The sequence below is a fragment of the Sylvia atricapilla genome, chromosome Z (assembly GCF_009819655.1).
Source record: "Sylvia atricapilla isolate bSylAtr1 chromosome Z, bSylAtr1.pri, whole genome shotgun sequence".
NCBI classification, from domain to species: Eukaryota; Metazoa; Chordata; class Aves; order Passeriformes; family Sylviidae; genus Sylvia; species Sylvia atricapilla.
Window position 1 is genome coordinate 72,321,015 of NC_089174.1, and position 19,379 is coordinate 72,340,393.

Here is a 19,379-nt window from a genome sequence, read left to right on the forward strand (position 1 = left end):
GCCCAGGGGGCCAAGAAGGTGGCCAAGAAGGCCAGTGGATCAGGACTGGTGTGGGCAGCAGGAGCAGGGCAGGGATTGTCCCCCTGTGCTGGGCACTGCTGAGGCCACACCTCGAGTGCTGTGTCCAGTTCTGGGCCCTCACTGCAAGACAGACACTGAGGGGCTGGAGAGAGTCCAGAGAAGGGCAATGGAGCTGGGGAAGGGTCTGGAGCAGCAGTGCTGTGAGGAGCAGCTGAGGGAGCTGGGGGTGTTTATCCTGCCAGAAAAGAAGGCTCAGAGGAGACCTTATCACTGCCTACAGCTGCCCAAAAGGAGGCTGTGGGCAGGTGGGGTTGGCCTCTTCTCCAGGCAACCAGTGACAGGAAGAGAGGAAAGAGTCTCAAACTGTGCCATGGGAGGTCTAGGTTGGACATAATACTGTTTCACGAAATATTTCACAAAATACTTCACAAAACATAATTTCAATTTGCTTCACGGGGAGGGTGATTATATCTCGGAATGGGCTGGCTGTCCGGCGAGGCGGTGGAGCCACCGTCCCTGGAGATGTGTTGAAGACTGGACATGGCACTCAGTACCATGGTGTGGTCAGCCTGGTGATATTCCGTCATAGGCTAAAACCAGAGGTATTTTACAACTTGCAAATTGATTCCGTAAATTCTGTAAACACAGGGTCGCGCTAGGGACTCTCGCCGGGAAGGGATAGGGCACTGTCACAGTAACAGCCACACACGTCTGTTATGAAAGAGCTTTCACACCCACACAAGCCCAGAACCGCAGGCTCAGCAGTCAAGGGGCGCAGGGCGACCCAGGCGGCGGTGTCGGGGGCCGAGTGTCTCGGCGTGGTCGGGCGGCAGCACCAGCGGCAGGGCCGGGCCCCGCTTCCCGCTTCCCGCTTCCCGCTTCCCGCTCCCGCGGAGCCGCGGCCGGCGCCGCTCCGCCCCCTGGCCCCGCGCCGCCGCGCCTGCGCGGAGGCAGCGCGGGCCGGCCATGGCGGTGGCGGCGCTGCGGCCGCGGGTGGCGGCGCTGGGCCGGCGGCTCGGGGAGCGCGGGGCCCGCGGTGAGCGGCGCGGCGGGGGCGGCGGGGCGGCCCCGAGGGCGGCTCCGCAAGCGGCGTGTGCGCTCGGGAGCGTCAGAGCCTGGCCGCGGGTGGCCCTAATTTAGTCTTCAAAGCTGTGGTCTGACGGGATGACTGGCCTGCTCAAGTGCTGTGTTATTCAGCCGCTCTTGTAGATGCCCCAAGGACGGATGATAAAGCCATGTGGAAAAGGAGAGTGAGTAAGGCTCCTGCTGGATGCTCATCGGTGCTAAGGCAGCGTTGTGTTCTTTCCTCAGATACCTTCCTAGCGAAAGGCTCTGCTAATCTGGACAAGTTGAAGGAGCTCTGCAACGAAGGGAAAGAACATCCTTCAACGCTTTTTCAGCTCTATACCCAGGTACTTTGTTATGGACATCAAACTCCCTTTCAAGAAAATGTGCGTAGGGTGTGGAGACGGTTTGCAGTAAAAAAGGATGGTGGGGCAGAAAGGCGTCTCTATTGCTTGGGGGTGTGTGGTGAGCGGCTGTGAAGCACAGAACTGATTTTGACTGGGATAACTTGGAGTCGTTTGTGCTGTTTTTAGGGACAGGAGGGGGTTTGGCTTTACATTCACCATCACCAATCCTTCAGTACTTCTAACTTGCATGTTTTGTAAACTAAATGTTAAAAAATACGTTCAAATTGTAATGTTTTGTAAACTAACGAGTTTTCTGTGTTACTACACACTGCCATTTAATTGCTTTGACAGTAGCATTTCTACTTTGTATATGTTCTTGTTTTCACAGGCTGTCCTAGATATTACATATTTTGAGGAAAACCAGCTTGTGGATGAAGATTTTCCAGAAGAATCTTCCTTGCAAAAACTTAAAGAACTTATTTGTATTCTTTCAGAACCAGAAGACCTAGTGAGGGAATGCAGCATAAAAGAAGAAGTGAGTAGCCAGAGGGTGAATTATTTCATTAGTTAAAACCAAAAGATCTGAAATGGGACAGTAGTGTCTTATTTTTGATGGGCAGAATTTAAAGTATTTTGAAACATTTTCAAGTCTTTTTGTTATTTAAAGAGTGATTCCTGAAATTACTGTTTCAAATGCCCTTTTGTGTGCTTAGAACTTCTCTTGCTAAGATTTCATGATTCCACAGGCAGTTAACAATTCTATTTGACTACAGTGTTAGGTTAGACAAGGCTTCTCTCTCTGAATGTTTTTGTCAAACACAGGCCCTGAAGTAAGAAATTCAAACAGTGTTTGTATATGTGACAGTGCATATTAGTAGTTCAGATTTATTTTTGTGTTAGACCAGTTTGCTGGATTTTATTTCAGCCCATCAACATCCTCGGTGCAGAGTTGTTGGAATGTCTTTACTGGAGAAAAGGAGCCCTGCTTTACATGTATTGCCACACAGCAAAAGAAAGGAGTGAATGGCTACAAGAAAACATTGCCACATTTAAAAAGGTAAAGAAGATGAAAATGTTGTATGAGCTTGTGAATACGGCTTTAAAGTTTGACTCACCACTTTTAAAATATGGCTGGGTTTTTTATTTTGATTTTTTTTTAAATTAGGATTTTGGGGACTTCATAGTAGAAAGTATTTCTGCCTGTCATTAATTTAACAAGAACTTACTTTTTCCTCATTTTTAACTGTACTTAGTGTCTTAATGATGGAGTTCATTACTTGATGAAGATGCTTAGCTTTAGATGCCCTCTTCAGCTAGATGAAGATGTTTCACTTCAAGATAAAGACACAGCTAGATTACTCAGTGAAGGTAAAAAAACCAAAAAACAACTCCAAAAATCTTTCTAACCCACTCCTCTTAAAAACTTATTCACTTTATGAAATGCTTTTCTGCGTGTTTTTTATTGTTTGACCTAATTTATGTTCAAGACCTGACACTTTTTAGAACAAAAAGATAATAAATGAAGCAAATAAGCAGACAACAGTGCTCCCCTTTCTTTTCTGACTCATGAATTTTAGGAGGTGTCAATGCTCAGTTTCCTGGTGTTTTATGAGTGCACTGCAGGGAGGTGAACTGAGACAATGAACGTTTGATGCACAGTAGTGTTTGACACTGGCAGTGTTTATACACAGTATTTTACAACTATCCAGGTCACAACTGACAGATGTTTAAGGCGCAAATGTGACTGCAGAGGGTGCCAGAGGGTCACATGTTGGTGTTCCTTTTTAGCTCTAGGACAGCACAGGTACAACAAACACAGTTACAGATTTCACACAGGTAAAACTATTTGCAGAATTGGTTAGATTTCTCTGTCACCACTTTATGTAGCATTATGTAAGCATCAGTGTGATGCAGGTAGGGTGATAGAGCAGGAGGGGGATTTGTATAGTAAAACAGCTGAGCACTCTCCAAAACAGCTGTACTCTGACTGTGGCAGAATGCAAGTACCTTCTTGTTACATTTCATCTGAAAGGAGCATTGCTGCTATATAGCTCCATAATGCAAAGTCAAGTTGTGGAGTTATTTAGCAGGATTTTTCTTTTTGTGGAAACAAAAGTATTTGAATTCAAGTAACAAAACTGCTGCTGGTTAACCTGAGTTAAGATGACCTTAAACAGTATCTTTTAGGCTTAAAGTGTGGGAGGCACAGAAATACTCTAAAGTAAATATGTACAGGCATGCTTGTTTTAAAGTGGCTGTAAAGAAACACTGAAGTTCTATGAGATAATTAGGCAAACAAAATAATGGAAATAATATTTATATGGCAGTCTTAGAAGTTTTTAACATTATGGAGGGCCTGGACTGGACAGAGAAATGAGCATGGTCTTGATCCAGGTTTCTTCTGGGCATTATATGTTTATGTAATTATGTACTTACACTGTCCTTTTGGAACTTTTTTCCCCAGGTGTTACTGAAAAACGCTGCATACTTGCTTATAGCAGAACAATAAAGTACTCGATCTAAATTATTTTTGCAGGTATATTTAGTGACACTCACTTACTGGCAATGATGTACGGTGGAGAAATGTGCTACTGGGGACTGAAACACTGTGGACAAGAGAAGCAGGAACGCCTTGAGTCAATAGATGCTGTGTCTAACAGTGACCTGGGCAGCAGTTCACAGAGCATATCGGTGCATTTCCAAGAAACAGGGAGAAACATGCTAACAAAGTACGTTGCCATATGTGAAGGACCGTTAAAAGGTCAAGGGTGGAACACAACAGCTGCAAAACAAATGCTGGATTACTTCGTGGAGTCACACAACTAAGATCTGCTGCGTTGTCCGTACTAGAAGAAAACTTGTGTCATAAGAGCACACTCTTCTGTGACTGACTTCTTTCCTTTTTCTTTTTTCCAACCGAAATGTATACTTGTGTTGCATTAAAAAGGCGCATTCCGAGGAGGCGCGGCCTGCGGTGCAGAGTGCAGCGCGGTGTTGGGCGCGGTGCCCCGGCGGGGCCGGAGCGTGCGCTGCTGCGCGGGGCGGCGCCATGGCGGCGGCAGCGGAGCACGGCCTGGAGGCCGCGGTGCGGGGCGGGCTGCGCGTCCTCCGGGACCGCTGGCTGCGGGGCACCCGCCAGAGCGGCGGCAGCGCGCCCAACCCGCTCCCGGCGGCCCCGGACGGTGCGGAGGAAGGGAGCACCCTGCAGACGCTGCCGGTGAGCGGGGCCCTGTCGCACAGGGCGGGAGGGGGGGATGGCAAAGCGCTGCGTCCCACCGCATCCTTCTTCCCTGCTGGATTCGTGTGTCGTTAAACCGCTGCTCTCAATGGTTTTCAGATCGACGTGCAGCTGAACATCATGTCCTTCCTTTCGCCCCAAGATGTGTGCCGCTTAGGAAGCACGAATTGTTACTGGAGGGCAGCTGTGCAAGATCCGCTGCTGTGGAGGTATTTTCTCCTGCGGGATCTCCCCTCTTGGACATCTGTTGATTGGAAATCTCTTCCAGATGAGGAAATTTTTAATAAATCCTTTTCAGAGGTCAGCGACAATGCACTGTACGATTACATGGCAGCGTAAGTATCTCCATATTATCTTACATGACTTCAAGTGTGACTACAGCAGTAATACTCAGTCCATAAGCATGTTTCATATTTACAGAAATAAAGCTCTGCTGTAAGCTGCTGTTTAAATTTTTATGTGTCTCAAATCCATCATTTCTTTTGGAAATACAGTTTGCCGTTCTTCCATGGTCTGGTCAGCTCTTTCTGTTCGGTACTCAACAAGAATGTAAAATACTGTAAAAAGAGAGCACTAATGCTATAAATAATTAAAGCTTTTTGTAAACTATGTCTGCTGTGGCACAGTAATACTGCGTACTGATGATCTTGATAAAGAAGTGTTCTTTGCTCTCAGTGCCACGGCAAGTATTTTCATAACAGTACAAAGAAGTCTTCGAACTACAGGAAGTGAAATTAATTTTTTTTTCCCTCTTATTTGAAATATCTAATAATAAAGTGTAGAGAATGTGCATGGAATAATACTTTGTATTGTTTTAGCTCTGATTGTCAAAGTCTGTAAGACAAAGACTGGTTTCAGCTAGTATAGTTAAAAAGCATAGCAACACAATAAATATGTTTGGATGACTCTTAAAACAAGTAGATTATTTTGTGATGATTTCTTTTCTAAACTTCATTCAGTTCTCTTAATTTGCCGTAGTGGTCTGTGGATTTTTGTGAGATTTTTGATTTATTTGCAGTTATAGTTTCCAAAGGTGGTCCTTAACACATTGTGTAAATGCACTAACTTCTGCAATCTCTATGCCCTTCATCCCCTCTTAACAGATGGGAACAGTACACCCAGAATTTGATGTGCAAATTAAGTACTGATTTTGAAATTGGATTTAAATCTGTTTAGGTGTAAATCATCTATTTGAAACCACTTGTCACTGATTTCCATTGTGTGCGTGTGCACTTAGTGGTTTCGCTGATCTCACCTGAAACATTTCAGTGTGGGTGTAAAGGAGCCCACGTTGATGTTTCCTTGAAGAGGCTTTTCCAGCAGCAGCCTACCATGACTCCAGAAGCAGACTGAAGTTGTTGCTCTAAGATGTCTGTCTGACTGTTATTCTTCTCCTCGATTACCAGTATTTCCATGCCTTCTAGCATCCGCACCAAACAAACATACAGGTTTGCAGACAACACTTGTCTCCTTCCGCAGCTTGCATATACTCTGTACCTACAGGGAGAATGGTTTTTTCAGGTGGTTAGTTGTTATAAACACAAAAGCAGTCTAATGAATGTTTAAAATGCACAAGGCTCATTTTTTAAATCTTACTTTTAATGTGACTCTTCTGCTTTGGTGTTATTTTACCTATATTGTGTATTCAGTGACGATGTGGTATATGTGATTTTTATTTTGTTTTTAAATAAACTGAAAGATCTGTAGATAGAAGTATACTAAGGTCCCGAAAGTCAGTATTTGGATTTCAAAGGAACTGATGCTTTTGCCTGCTTTGTACTGGTGCTTGAGACCATCAGTTTGGAACTTTATAATTTTTGACCTATGCTTTGAGTTGTAACATAGCAAAGCATAAGAAGCATGGGACCTAAATTAATTTGTTTGATTAATACCTCTTCTGTATTTTGTGTTTAATTTCTAGTTGCATCTATTTTACACAGATATAAAAGGAGCTGTCCTCAGGGTAGAAGAAGTTTGAAATCGAGCCGTCCCCGGTATGGGGCTGTGACTTCCTTTTTGCAATCACTGGTCACTCAGGCAGAACCTCGCTTTGCTATGTTTGGGCCAGGTTTGGAAGAGCTGGACAACTCCTTAGTACAAAAGATGATGACATGCCCAGAAATTCTGCTGGTAGCTGGCCTACCTCATAGACAGATTCATGGTAATGACAGTTTTGGCTTTTCGCCTTCTTATTTTTGGAAATAGATGTAACAAAAAATTTCAAGGAAGAAATGAAGAAAAGGAATGATTTTTTTGTATCCTTAGAATTCAGTAGAATCATGGTAAAAACAGACAGTTTTCTCTCTGATTTGTTCAGAAGGATAAATGCAGTGAACATTTGGGACAAACTAGTAGCTTCAGTGAATTTACCATTTGGACATTGTCAGAAGAATCATTTTGCTTCTTGTGCTTCTATTTTCATCCAAAAGTCCATAACACTGCTGCAGTTGTAATTGATAAATGCAGACAGGCCTTTCTTTCAGTACTGCTTGCAGTAAGTGGCTAAAAAACACGTTTGTGATTTTACACAGGAACTCAAGGCTGATCACTTTATGATTCGGTATTCTGATATCAAATGATGTAAATTTTACTTAAAAGAGTCACCAGTGCAGGTGAAGGAATTTGTTTTTGTGTCTAAAAGACTAGCTTTGAAAGTAAAATCAGACTTCAGTCCAAGCCAGAGACAAAAATGTGTTACTTTTTGACCAATGGTTACTTTAGCACAGCAGAACTCAAATAATTAAATTGTATTTATAAGAAGCATGACAATTATTTTTCCTGGGTTTTTATTTCTCCCATATGTTCTTCTCAATGCAGCTTGTCATAAGCAGACTGGAGCTTTTTCTATGCCAGTTTCAGCTAATAAACACAAGTCTGGCTCCTTTCTTATTTAGATTTCTTTTTTCAAGACTAATAATCAGAAATGCAGAGATGGTTTTAGTATCATTGACTTGATTTTCATGAAATTAAAAGTCTGATCAATTGGAGCATGTATAAAGTTTAATTGTAAAACAGTAAATTTGGTACCCCTAACAGCAATATCTAGGTTTGAATATATTCATTTTGTGGCACCACTGGAATTTTTGGAACTACCACTTAAATGTATTCAGTAGCTGTAATCTCATAGATTGATTTTTTTTTTTTCCCTGTAGGAATTGGATCAGGAGTCAGTTTTCAGTTTAACAACAATCAAAAATTCAATATTGTGACACTCTATTCCACCACGAGGTAAGATAAGATCTGTTCTCTGCCAAATAAAAAGTACAGTTTCTCATTTATTTCAGACTTTTCTTTATATTCATGTCATGTGACTTTCATCGGCACTTTTTCATGCATGGATATCCCTTAAAATTGAAGTTTCAGTGCATGCCTTTGCTTTTCATTTCTTTTTTCAACCACTCTGTTTTCACATGGAAGTAATAAAGCTTTTCCAAACAAGTATATGTACCAAATGTGTACGACAAATACATTACAGGTGCTTCTATCCTTCTTGATACCTTGTTTGAGTCCCTTTTGAAACACTCTATAAACTCATCCTGGAGTGTATTTTCATAAGCATCTTGCAGATTGCTAGCCGTCTCTCTATGTGCACATAGAAAAAAAGGAGGGCAGGAGGGGTCAGGGAGAAATGAAAACTTTTTCTGGCTCAGCCCTTTTTCCTGGCCCTTTCCTGTGCTGCCTAGACTTTCAAGAATCAGTTTTGGCATTCTCAGTTAACCTGACTACTGAAATATCTTTCAGTGTGGAAAGGAGGAGAGCAAGGGAGGAGCAAGCTGTTGCTGTGAATAAGATGTTTTACCAAGAGAGCAGCACAGTAGGGAATCAGCAAGCCATGCACTACAGTGTAATAGCTCAAGTGAGGAAAGTGTGCGAAGTAGTTGATGGATTCATATATGTTGCTAATGCAGAAGCTCATAGAGGTAAGAGGTTTCTTTTCATTTATATTTTGTGAATAACTAGCGTGTTGGATTACAAAGAATATGCAATACATCAAAATCAATGTTTTGATCCTTTCAAAATCTGCTATTTCTTCATGGTTTATCCTGTTGAAGAGGTCTCCTATCCTAGACATTCTCTCTCATCAGCCTTTAGGTGTTACGGTCCCTTGTTTTGTTTATGGCACATACTGGTATGGTTGCTATCTAAATTACATGTGGGAAATTATCAGGATTAAAACACAAAACAAAACAAAAAATAAATCAAAAACCTCAGGTATGTATAGGAGAAACTTGAAAATACATTGTTTGTCCTGTAGTAACCTGGAAACAACCTTCACCAGGAAAACAGTAAAAAATTCGATTCGTCTATATCAGTTTAGTCCTGTAAGATGACAATCCAAGTAACAAGGTAATTGTCTTTACATTCATCAGCTTTGAATGGAGGAAAAGGCTAGTTCAGAAAAGAGACAGGCAAAAAACCTCTGAAGACATAGACTAAGAGAAAAGTGTATTCAGTAGGGAAGAGCTGCTGACTGTGCAGTGTATGAGTATTTCTGAATGGCTTGTTGTAATTTTGATCTCTGCAGGGTACTCAGAAAACACTATGATGTTAAGACTGAAATAAGTTGCCTGCAGAATCTCTGGAGATCTTTAAATAACATCTAAATATCCTCAATATCTCTGTAACATAAAGGCAGATGAGTAGGTCTCGTGATAAGCAGAACAAGATCATTTGGCCCTTCCAGCCCTCTGTCTCATTGCCTCTGAAATTTAGAAACAAAAATAAAAAAAAAAAACACCAAAAAAAACAAACAAAAAAACCCCACCAAAACCAAACAAAAACCCAAAACCAACCAACCAAAAAACAAACCTCCCATTGTATTTGCATATACTTAAGACTCATATATTAAAAATTGTTTCTTAGAGCATGATCGTCAGGAGGAGCTGGCTCGGTTTTTGGCAATGATTGATCCAGCCCTTGGGCCTCCGAACAGACCTCTGCTGGTTTTGTCCTGTGTGTCTCACATTGGTGTGGAAAGAATTCCATGTGTTTACATGGCACATCAGTTGCAGCTAAATCTGCTTCATCAGCCCTGGATGGTACTTGCTCTTAAACATTTTCTGTTTCTCTGTGGTTTAAATTTAATTTAGGATCTCACGTTCTTTAACTATACCTACCTAAGCAACTGTACAGCTTTCAACACTAGTACATGAGCTTTCCATTGAAGTGAAGGATTTAGTTTCTCTGGTCCTCTAAGATGAATCATTAGCTTGTCTGCTCACAAGGAGCTAAGTGACTTGCCCAAAAGCATACAAGAGACTTCAGATAGAGCTAGTATGTGAGGAAGGACAAATTATGGTCTTGAAGGGAATAAGGAAACTTCAGTTCATTTAAATCTAGATTTCCTGAGTCACAACCTTGGACACAAGATAGACTTTTGGGACATTTTTAGAAGTTTACTGTCACTCACTTGGTGTGATGTCTTCAGTTTTGACAGATCAGCCTTTTACCCAGGATGTGAGGTCCTGAATATGTTTTTGTGTGCTTGTCAAGCACAGTATCTATGAGCATGGTTCAGCCACGCAGAATTAATTTTTGCTGATGTTGTGTAGCTGAGGAATAACTTAATCAGGAAAAAAACCTGATTTGTTTTCATAAGGAAAATGTTTATAGGCTTTTCACAAAACCACCATTTCTAATAGCCACTGAATGGGATATGACAAAATCTGAGTGTTACACATAGAAATCTAAAGCTAGCAGCATTTTTGCTTTAAGTGTTACAAGAAGAATGTTGAAGTAGATTGCTTTCTGTAAAGTAAGTGTAAGTAATGTTCTGGAACAGCGAATGCAACAATTGAAAAAAAATTCTCTCTGATACCAAGAGTGAGAGCCTTCCTAACATGAGGGGTTTCTTTGTTTTCTTATTCTTATAAAACCCTTTTTTGTTTAAGGGAGCTTTACACTAGTGATAAAAATTTAGATTTGATACAAGTATTTCTGACTTTACTGATAGACACAGAGTGATACTAAAATACTGTTGGATCCTGTTAGCTGTTATATCTAATATATTAACTTCTCTTTTAAACTTTCACAGATGCAGGACACTGTAGCTGCGACTTTAGATGGATTGCTAAATGGAATTGAGTGGCTCTTGGAAGAAGCAAGTTGTAAAAGTGCTCAGTAATAGAATTAGACTTTGTTGCATTGTATAAACGCTTTGATATTTTCCATTTCAGCTGAAATATGAATCTTGCCCTTCCTGCCAGAGTTGTGTCAGAAGGAAAACTAAAAGGCAAACCTGCATGTATTTCATTGCACATACTTAAGTTCTTAACATTTTTCCAACTACTGTCCTGAATTAGAAGTACAAGTAGGATTGTGTGGACTCCAGCTGCGATGAAGAAGTGATTTGGAGGGACAATCTGAGTGTTTTGTTTTGTTGTTTTTCTCTCCCTTCACCCAGAGGCCTTTAGAGTACAGTTTTCTCCAATATATCTGATGGTCTAATATCTTCTAAATGTAACACTATGTTAGTTTGTCAGCACAGGCCTATAACACATTTAGTAAATATATTCATTGGAGGTCTTTACAGTGACACTTCCTGACCAAAGAAAACATACTGTAGGTTGTACAGTAGGAGGCTGACAGAAAGACACTAACTCCTGATTTCGGAAAAGTGAGTTCCCCTGTATTTTTCTAGAAAAAATCCCTAGACAAAAAATAGTGGGGAGTTTTTCAGCCCAGACCAAATTTCTTAGAAGCCAACACACACTGCTGCATATGAATTGTTGTTTCTTCATTGTGATCGTACTTACTAACCAACCACGACAGACTTCAGCATATTTTGCTTGCTGTTGCCCTGAAATCATTAGTTTGAAATGCGTATGCCTCTGATGCATGAACAGATGTGAAATAGGATCATTCAGGACTTTATTGTACACATAGACTATCAGGTTTTCCAAATAGCTGTGGCCATTTGCAGATGTGAATTATACCTGTCTTGAAATTTTCTACACAGTTGCAAATAGTTTTATGAAAAGCAAAGCAACATTTTAAAGCTGGAATTGTGTTTTCCATATTGATGTCCTTGGGGATAGTCGAAATCTTCCACCTTTCCCTGTTTTTATCATTGGGTGAATGTTCAGAAACTTCACTTGGATTTCTTGCCTGGGCATTTATTTGCTTTATTCTGGGCACTTTTTTTAATTTCCTGATATCTTCATGGAAATTCAGTTGTCTCACTTTTTTTTTTTGGTACCTACATAAATGATTGTATGGCCCTCATACAGCTGTAACTGCCCTCAATATACAATACTTGAGTGATGATCAACACAGCTATGTCAAAAACATTGCATTTGAGAAGATGTTTGGGATTTTTTAATGAAGTAGAAAGTATCTCTTTTTCTTTTCATCTTTATGTGCAGTTGTCTTTCTAGATGCTTTTTTATGTGTCTTAATCAGGGTCACATGGGTGTTTCAAGAGAAAATCCAAAGGAATATGTACAATTAATGTTCTGTGGTTTTTATATAGATAGATAGATACAATTTTTTTAATTGTATATGTGTGTTTTTTCCTTTAAAATAGAGTAGACACAATGGATTTATAAGTGTTTGGGGTAAAATACCATGCTTTGTAACTGGGTTTAGGTGATTTTCCTCCTAATATAATTAATTTGATAGTGGTCTGTAGTAGGGGATTGAATGCAGCAATTGATTGTGTTAGCTACTACAAATATGGGGGGCTTATGGAAGATCCTCTTTATGCTTTCTTCATAAGAAATAAATAATTTTTTAAATAATATTTAGAGTCTTCCCATGTTTGTTAAGCCCCCCACACCCACATTGTATGTTAATTAAGATAAGTCACTGTCATTTCAAAAGGTCAGGATAATGTAGAGTATGTCATTTTCTTAAATAATGTCAGTTAGATTAATGTAAACCTAGGATACCTTTCAGGATTACGGGTTTTAAGGGTGCAGTCTAGAAAACAGTGGGAATGAGAAGTCTGTGCAGTCACAGAGCTCCATGATTAAATGCTGTGGTGGATCAGCACAGGCAAGGAAGATGAGCATGTACACTGTCCAAAAGAGAAGCTGAGCTGCACAGAGATGTGCTGTGGAAGAGGCAACCAACTTGCTGAGCATACATACAGCATATAGCTGCAGACATGCACTGCCTTTTGGATTTGACAGTTCCTACTATTTAAATTCCTGAGTCTGCTGAGTTTAGAAGCATAGAAATTATTTAAGCTTAGGACTGTCATTGTTAGAAATCCAAAGATAGTTTGGTATGGAATGTTAAAACATGACTTAAATGATTCTTTAAACTTTTTAATGTAAAAAGAAAACCACTTTTTAAAAATACCAAATTGATTTTGTATTTATCAGAGTAGATGCAACTGTGATGGATTTGTGGAAATTCAAACCAGGATCTGGATCCCAGGAATCTTGTTTTCCTAGGGATGAAGGATTCTAACAGCAGTAGAAAAAAACTGCTTTCCTGCTCACTGAGGCAGGATGTTTATCTAAACAGTGGTCACAAAATAAAAGGTTAAAATGACAATACATGTGATTTATAAGAAAACTCAGTTACTGAGGCTTCACCTGAGCAGCTTTCCAAAAAACAAAGTGGCTAAGGGGATGCTAATTTTCAAGTCTTTGAAACTTTGAATAACAAAAATGCTGACTGCCTGGGCAGTGCTCCAGAGCCCTGCGCCTGGGCACAGCTCCAGAGCAGTGCCTAGGGGCACTTGTCAGGCTCTCAGGACAGAGGCAGCACACTGTCACTGGTGATATGTCTTGCAGGTTAGGAGGAGGATGGAGCAGCTCTGGATCTAAGCAGGAGTGTCAGGACTCTTATAGCTGGAACTTCAGAGGGAAGCTCTGGCTCTCTGTGTCCTGCAGGATGGCACTGCTGATCTGCGTCAGCACTGATACTGATACTGTAGTGTCCCTACACCCTTTGCCATAATTGCTCCAAAGAATCAACTGCACTCCCTGCTCAGAGATGCAGCAAGCAGGTGCAGTTATAGAAAAACCTATGGGAAAATCGAAATGCTTTTCAAAGGCTTATAGATGGGGTATATGCTGCCTCTTAATCTAGTGGGTATTGTAAATATCACTTTGTACGGTAGCATGAATATCGCAGCTAAAAAGAATAGATGGAGTTGCCGTCAGGAAGATGTCAGGAAGTAACTGCTGGCATTATTGCAAAGTGATAGATGTCTGTGATTTAGTGTTTTTCACTAATGCCACTCTAGCATTAGTGTTTCTGGATAAATTATTTTCCTCAAATACATGAGTAGATAAATAACATTCTTTGTTCAGTTAGAGAAGGTGATATTATAGCTAGCACCTCTGCCTTAAACCTCAGAGGATGTCTGAACAAAGGCTGCCCTTAGTTGTCTTAGGAGGATGAAACTGCAATCAAGAATGTAGGTAGTAGGCATAGAGCAGAGACATAGCAAAGAAGAAAACAGGATGTATCTAGGTAAGGGGAATATTTAAGAACCAGTGTGTTGCAGAGACTCTGATTAATAGGAGGCTGGACAGAGCAAACGACACATCTCAACTAATGTGGCTACCATGTCAAACTCCCCTTTATTGTTTCCGGACAGCGAATTATATAGATTCACAACATAGTTTAAATTACAGGGCATACAAAGAATGCAAGCAAGCCTTACTTATCTTAATCTTAAGGTGGCTAAATTGTTAGTGCTACACTTCTACATTTTGAAACCCATTATTCCCTGGGACACCTTAATATGAAATGTGAATTTTCTACTGCCCCATAATCAGAGGCCCACAGGCCCTGCAGGCCAAAGGGTTCAGTCTGGAATTGGTCCCCCTCAGTCAATCCAAATATAAATCATATCTTCACTCTCTAAGAAATCCCAATATCAGTGAGACTAAATCTCTCCTGAACCAGCTTACTCCTGCTCCAGCATTACTGTGTCTGTGCTGAGCAGCCGTTCACACGTAGCAGCCAGGGTGTTACTGGCTGAGGTTCCTGGGCAGCCAGTCTCTTAGGGTTCCTTCCTCCAGCCTCTTAATAGTGACCCTTTCTGGTTTGTATTTCACATAGCATAGGCTTAAAACTGGACACCAAGATTCAGACCTACAAGTCCTGGGCAGAGGGGAATTGAGCGCTTGTCCTCAATGTAGCCTTTATCACTGTGTGGACATACTACTGAATGCAGGTTCCCTGGTCTACCAGAACCTCGGGTCCCCTTTGCAGAGCTGCTGCCAAACCAGTCACCTGTCTTGCACACATGCACAGAGTTGTGCTCCCTTATTGGAGACAGGACTTTGCATCAGGAGGTTTCTGAATCACCTGTTAGCCCACTGAACGGGCTAACAATATTCTCACTAGCAGTATTTCTGGCTGTCCTTGCACAAGGAGCCTACTGTCTCTGGGAGCACCAGCCTACACGTGACAGCAGGCAGATTCAGTCACCTAATGGGCAAAAAAAGGCATTTAGTCTTTTCCTGAAGCCTGAAATCAATCAAGCCATTTGCTCCATCAAAACAAAGTTGAACAATACTAGTGTTAGAGTCTCAAAATTAATTTCTCTGCAGTATGCAAACTATGGGTACACAAGAGCTGTAAGAACAACATTTTGATATAGTTCTAGAAATAGATTTCACCCAGCTCTGTGAAGTGTTTCACTGTGAAGTAATCCTGATGACAATCCAGAAAGACGTACTGTATTCATGATTTTTTTTTTTTTTTTGCTAATAATAAATCACATTTTTCTCACATAAAAATAAAGGAACTGATGTTACACAGTAGCTGAGGTCGGAGGGCTGTACTTCTTAATCCCTAGTGCTCTGTTGATAAAGGAATATCATTTTAGTGTGGCATCTCTAATGTCTTCCCCACAGACTTGAATTATGAATCCAGTTCATGTCTTATACCATGGGAGACACATTCCACAAATGTGAACATTAAAGGGCTACTCATAAAGAACAAAACCAAGCCTTTTTCTCTATTTAAATCAAACCATGTTTTGTAGAAGCTTTTTACAAAAGCTTCCTAAATAAAACTTGAAACACCAGTTGCTTAGAACTTTCTTTTGTAAAACTGATGGTGTTAACAGCCAGTTCCCTTAGAAATTCAGCTGGCTTCATCTTAACTTTTGTGAAGATTTAAAATAGTGTCCATACCTTTAGTTCATATTAAAGAAGTTTGTTAAACTTGATCTGCATATGTGCTATACATTAAATTTGGTGGGATAAATTAAATTTTTTCTTGAATCTGAATAATGAGGATTGAAATAAATTAGTTACCTGAGAATCGTGTTAAGACTATAACCTTCACACGTCAGACATCTTGACCTTGGGCGGTATAGCATAAGGATGAACTGACATCCTTATACTATACATTAAGCTTCTTTGAAAATCCACGAGCTATTTGCAAGAAATACATGCAGATTACAAGTTTAACTAACAAATAATATTAAAAGAACCTTATGGATTTTTTTTTTCCAAATTTAGAGACTCAAATTTTGTTAAAATGTGTATTATAGAACGCAAAGAACCGAGTTACCTGATTACTGCTACATTCATCTAAAACAAGAAAGGAAACAGTATGATCAATACATGGCTGAATTGGGGATACAAGCATCAAAAAGTCACCCCAGGAAAATTATGTACTTGAATTCAAGTATTTTTCAGTCTTTTGCTGAAAAGAATAGCTGCTAAGCCAATACCATTATCCTTCTTTTCAGCTAAGACTTGAACTGCTTTTAGACTCACAAGAACAAACAAAAATTTGTACCAAATATTTATGTTTTCCAACTTGATTTTTACCACAGGAACTGAGTTGATATAAACCAGCTGGTGTACATACAGACATTTTGAAACCCCCATTATTCTCTGATCACTTGTTCTAGTCACAAGTAGCTAATAACAGAACTAAACTGAAATGACTGAAAGAACACATTGCTGTAAAGATTTTTTTGGGTGTATTCATATGCCTGAAGTGTTAAATAGTTTGAGGGCCCCAGCAGAAAAGGAGGCATTGGAAACTGCTGCCACAGTACTGAACAAGATTCATGGCAGGCAATTACAATCAACAACCATGAAAAATTCTGGCTAACATTCAATAACTTGATATTGATATTTCCACAATGTCTTTAGGTGTCTCTACTGCCACTGAGTGATGTGCTCAAGCCTACATGCTGAGCCAGCTCCTGTCTTCCTTCTCTCCCAGCGGTACCTTCTCTAGTCTCTAAGCATTCCAGCACAGGAGTTTCCTTCCTGCTCTCTAGTCTGTGCACTAGAATAAATTCATTGATCTGATTGGTAATTTGCTGAGCAGATGATTGTGAAGTCAGAGGTGGGAAAGAATGCAAAGCTGCGCTTCAGCTGGACTATGTGAGAGTCTGCACTCAGATGTGCAGCCAGGAATCCTATCCTAATTCTAATACTTTCTGGGTATATAAATTTATGTCATATTTGAGCACACAGAGTTGCATACACCAGGAGAAATGAAGGTCTTGGAATGTTTGAAACACATCCACAAAATTTTGAGGGTTCTGGCAAGGTGTTGGTCAAGGATCCAGAGACCCATCAAGTATCAGGTCTTCAACGACTGATTACCTGGGATAAGGGGGTATGCCTGAGATTCTACCTCATCAGGGCCTAGATGGGTACCTGGAAAATATATTAAACCCTACCGAGGTCCCCTAGTCAAAACTAATGATGTCCAAGTTCCTTCTGACCCAGAGACAGATGGACCAAATGATCAACGTACTGTAGCATGGAGGAGATGCCTGAGAAAGTTGAGATCCTCAGCTCCCATCCATTGGCCAGCTACCTGAGCATTTTCAAGAAAACAACTTACTGAAAGATCGACTGCTTTCACATCTTAGTCTTTAATATCTTTATTTCCAATTTCCTCATCCTTGTTGTTTCCCTAAACCCTCTTCCCCCAGCCATTTTCCCTTACCCCAACTACAGCTGAATCAAAGAAAAAAAAAAAAAAGGGGGGGGGGGGGCGGTGTGAAGACAAAATAGGTCACTCTTAAGTAACATTCTTAATAAGTATGATCTTGCAGAGAAAGCCCAACCCTGAGATGCAGCATCTTCTGATGATCTTGGCTGTCCTAATCCTAGGATGCCTCACCACAAAAGCATGGCGTGTCACAACCGAAAGAGAACATCTGGGTGACACTAGCCAAAGCGCTCCAGCAGGGTAACATCTATGTCTGTGTGCAGCGTGGATGGTCCACTCATAACATGTTTGGTAGGGATCCCCCTGAGAGCCAATGACTATCCCTTTGCAGGAAAATACCCAAATCTGGTAGACCCTTGGGATGAATGGACGGAGGTTTTGCCACATGTACCAGAGGAGCCCCAAGAACTGGAGTTGTTGGGGTCCTCAAAGGCAACATATTGCATTCATTTCACCTACAAAAGAGTCACTTACAGCATAAGCAAATCAATTTATGCCAAAGATGTATCCCCAGAAAGGAAAATTTATCAAGCCCATAATTACATCTCTCTAACACCATCTAAGTTTACTCCACACCCCAGAGTTCTACCGTGAGGCGTGTTTTTGATCTGTGGGGATAGAGTTTGGGCAGAGATCCCTTCCCAACTGGAAGGAGGTCCTTGACCTTTGGTAAACTTGCCGTGCTAACACGCAACACTACACAGATTGAGGACTGGGGATCTCGTAAGACTCAGCTGACATACCAAAAAAGGAACCTTATTGAGTTAGATGAAAATTGCAACAGCCAAATTACAGACTGGCCACATAATAAAGGGATTCTGGTGTCCATTTTTTTTTTTTTTTTTTTTTTGCCATGGGTCTCAGCAGCAAATGCCCTTGGGGAAACTTCCAATCTAGAAAGTTGGCTTAGCAAGAATGCCAATTTAACATCTTCTTCAAGAAGACAAGACCACCCGACACAGGACCTTGCAGGACTGTGCAGCAATTGACTATCTTTTATTAGCCCATGGACACAGCTGTAAGGAATCTGATGGACTCTACTGTTTTAACACACCAGCACACGGTGAGAGCATCCATGCCAAAATCCAAAAACTACAAGAGATTGTTCAGAAACTGAAAATCGAACAAAACCCAGAATGGTTTGAGAATTTGTTCAAGCACCTAGGACTCAAAGGGTGGGCTGCCTCTTCATTAAACGCCCTAGTTTTGTATTGTCATTATAATCTTTATAGTCTTAAGTACAGTTGTTCTCTTGTTAAAATGTTATAAGAAGGCAATAGGGGGAAGTGTTTTTTATAAATAAAGAGGGAGTTGTGGTAGCCCCCCAGGCTGCCACAGAGAAGACCACTCTTCCTTGGAAAGGAAAACATGAACTGTTCATGAAATATGAACTGTTTTCAAGGTGGCAGGCCTTGCCCTCTGGGAGGTCTCTCTAAGTGACTCCCCTGTGACTTGTGGCAAGGTAACTGAAACACCCCCATGAGTCTTTGTTGCAGAACGCTGATTGTTCTCCCCTAATTTGTCATTTCTATAGTTCCTAATTTCTCTCTTCTCCTATTGGTTTATTTTAGATCCATTCATTGATTGGTTTTTTTCCTAATCCATGCCCTGATTGGTCTAAATTCTTGTCCCCGCCCTCAGACAAGTGTATAAATGTCTTCTCCCCTGAGCATCTGGGTTGTTTGGACGCCAGGAGCTCCTATATAAAGAAGACCCTAGGAGAAGAACAACCTGTCTCACTTCCTGGAGTCGCCTGACCTTCCCCTGGACCAAGGCTGCCTTGGCAGCCCTTCACAAGAGAGCTGAATCAC

General features: G+C 40.9%; 2 protein-coding genes across 3 annotated transcripts; both read left to right on the forward strand.

Moving 5' to 3' along the window:
* The first annotated feature begins 945 nt into the window (after window positions 1-945).
* Window positions 946-4,320, forward strand: RIMOC1 (RAB7A interacting MON1-CCZ1 complex subunit 1). 2 transcript variants are annotated; one of them, XM_066339873.1, is made up of 6 exons: window positions 946-1,057; window positions 1,333-1,433; window positions 1,822-1,968; window positions 2,359-2,490; window positions 2,687-2,801; window positions 3,970-4,320. In XM_066339873.1, the coding sequence occupies exons 1-6, from the start codon at window positions 988-990 to the stop codon at window positions 4,257-4,259; spliced, it is 855 nt and encodes a 284-aa protein (XP_066195970.1). In that variant the 5' UTR covers window positions 946-987; the 3' UTR covers window positions 4,260-4,320. The 2 variants fall into 2 exon arrangements, with proteins under 2 accessions (XP_066195970.1, XP_066195969.1); XM_066339872.1 differs by lacking the exon at window positions 946-1,057 and having other exon boundaries at window positions 1,090-1,433.
* Window positions 4,321-4,467: 147 nt separating this feature from the next.
* On the forward strand, window positions 4,468-12,411 carry FBXO4 (F-box protein 4). Its single transcript, XM_066339875.1, has 7 exons — window positions 4,468-4,650; window positions 4,771-5,006; window positions 6,612-6,832; window positions 7,824-7,899; window positions 8,413-8,591; window positions 9,535-9,710; window positions 10,706-12,411. The coding sequence occupies exons 1-7, from the start codon at window positions 4,483-4,485 to the stop codon at window positions 10,793-10,795; spliced, it is 1,146 nt and encodes a 381-aa protein (XP_066195972.1). The 5' UTR covers window positions 4,468-4,482; the 3' UTR covers window positions 10,796-12,411.
* The last annotated feature ends 6,968 nt before the right edge of the window (window positions 12,412-19,379 follow it).

Bases quoted from the DNA above. Each gene is read 5' to 3' on its own strand.
- FBXO4 (XM_066339875.1), top strand. From the start codon at position 4,483: ATGGCGGCGGCAGCGGAGCACGGCCTGGAGGCCGCGGTGCGGGGCGGG. The intron at 6,833-7,823 runs GTAATGACAGTT...TTTTCCCTGTAG, and splicing joins ACCTCATAGACAGATTCATG to GAATTGGATCAGGAGTCAGT. The intron at 9,711-10,705 runs GTACTTGCTCTT...AAACTTTCACAG, and splicing joins TGCTTCATCAGCCCTGGATG to ATGCAGGACACTGTAGCTGC.
- RIMOC1 (XM_066339872.1), top strand. From the start codon at position 1,257: ATGTGGAAAAGGAGAGTGAGTAAGGCTCCTGCTGGATGCTCATCGGTG. The intron at 1,434-1,821 runs GTACTTTGTTAT...TTGTTTTCACAG, and splicing joins TTTTTCAGCTCTATACCCAG to GCTGTCCTAGATATTACATA. The intron at 1,969-2,358 runs GTGAGTAGCCAG...ATTTTATTTCAG, and splicing joins AATGCAGCATAAAAGAAGAA to CCCATCAACATCCTCGGTGC.